This window comes from Myotis davidii, unplaced genomic scaffold, assembly GCF_000327345.1.
Source record: "Myotis davidii unplaced genomic scaffold, ASM32734v1 scaffold100, whole genome shotgun sequence".
NCBI classification, from domain to species: Eukaryota; Metazoa; Chordata; class Mammalia; order Chiroptera; family Vespertilionidae; genus Myotis; species Myotis davidii.
In genome coordinates this window covers 274104-275308 of record NW_006292691.1, presented here as the reverse complement: position 1 = coordinate 275308, position 1205 = coordinate 274104, and the positions used below count along the sequence as shown (strand labels likewise).

The 1205-nt window shown below is 47.4% G+C and overlaps 1 protein-coding gene across 1 annotated transcript in view; it reads right to left on the bottom strand.

Moving 5' to 3' along the window:
* The window catches only part of ARHGDIG (Rho GDP dissociation inhibitor (GDI) gamma), a 25285-nt gene extending 24358 nt beyond the window's left edge, over positions 1–927 (bottom strand). Inside the window, exon 1 of the mRNA XM_015565590.1 lies at positions 921–927. Within this exon, the coding sequence (XP_015421076.1) occupies positions 921–927 (7 nt within the window). The remainder of the gene's footprint in view (positions 1–920) is intronic.
* Between the last annotated feature and the right edge of the window lie 278 nt (positions 928–1205).

The following is a 1205-nucleotide window of genomic DNA, read 5'->3' as shown; positions in this document are numbered from 1 at the left end:
GCAAGATTTTACAGAAGACTGACAGTTCACCAATGTTGGCACAACTTCCACTTGCTTTCTTAACATTTGCTTGGCCTCAGTCGCCATCTTCTTCAGCTGACTCCATGCTGATATCTCGGTCACTAGCGTAGTAAGATGGCACCGATGCAAAGATGTCGTTGATGCAAAACCAGTCCCCTGGACCAGGCTGTTTGGGCGGTTGACCTCGGTACTGAGTCCACACCAGTCCCAGTCAAATCAGCCCTGTCGACGCCGGTGGAAGTTTGGTCCCTTTACAGCTTCTTTATCCGCGGCTGCATGGAAACGAGCAGCCCTCGGTCCTGCAGAACTGGCGTCTCACACGGACCCAAAGTCCCAGGGAGCTATCTGGTCACACAAGGAAAGATAACCAAAGCCTAGAAACAATGCAACTGCTGCAAGAGCTTACAATCCAGGCCTAAAATAAAAATTACTTCCTTAAACAACATCGGCCACAGCCATTTTTTACTTTACAGTGGCTTAAACAAAACCTAGGAGATTTCCACCTTATTTTATATTTCCTAATTACTTCTTATTTTCTACCGCTTATTTTCTACTTATTTCTCTATTTCTACAGCTTAGTTCTACCGCTTATTTCTCTATATCTATAGCTTATTTCCTGCCATTTATTTTTACAGCTTATTTCTTACCACTTATTTTTTACAGCTTATTTCCTGAATTTCCCGAGTTTTACCCCGAGCTAATATTACCACACTTCGGCTCCTTACCTTACTTTTGCTTTTAGCCTTACTTTCTGCGCACGCGCCTCCTTTCACCTGACCACTTTTAATTTCCCCCTGAACTCAGGCCCTGGTCCTAGAACTCAGTCCCAGGTCCCCTGGTTGGGCGCCATATGTGGGGAGCCGGCACGGCCATGGCATACTCAGCCCCAGGTGCCTTACGTGCCATGCCAGCTCAGCCTGGTTCAGTGACCCTGAGTGGGGGTGGTGAAAGGCTTAGAAAAGTTAGACATGAGAATGAAAGCTGGGTCTCGGTGGGACGCTTCCCCTCTGATGGACAGTGCCAGCGCCCATAAGCCGTGTCTTCATTTTATAGCAGATGCCATGAGGCAAAGTAAGGGCGTGATCAAGATGTTTACAACATTCTCGTGGGTTTCAGTCCCACTCAATTACATGCACCTGAACTCTATCACTCAGGCATGTGGGGCCACATGTTCAGACCACAGG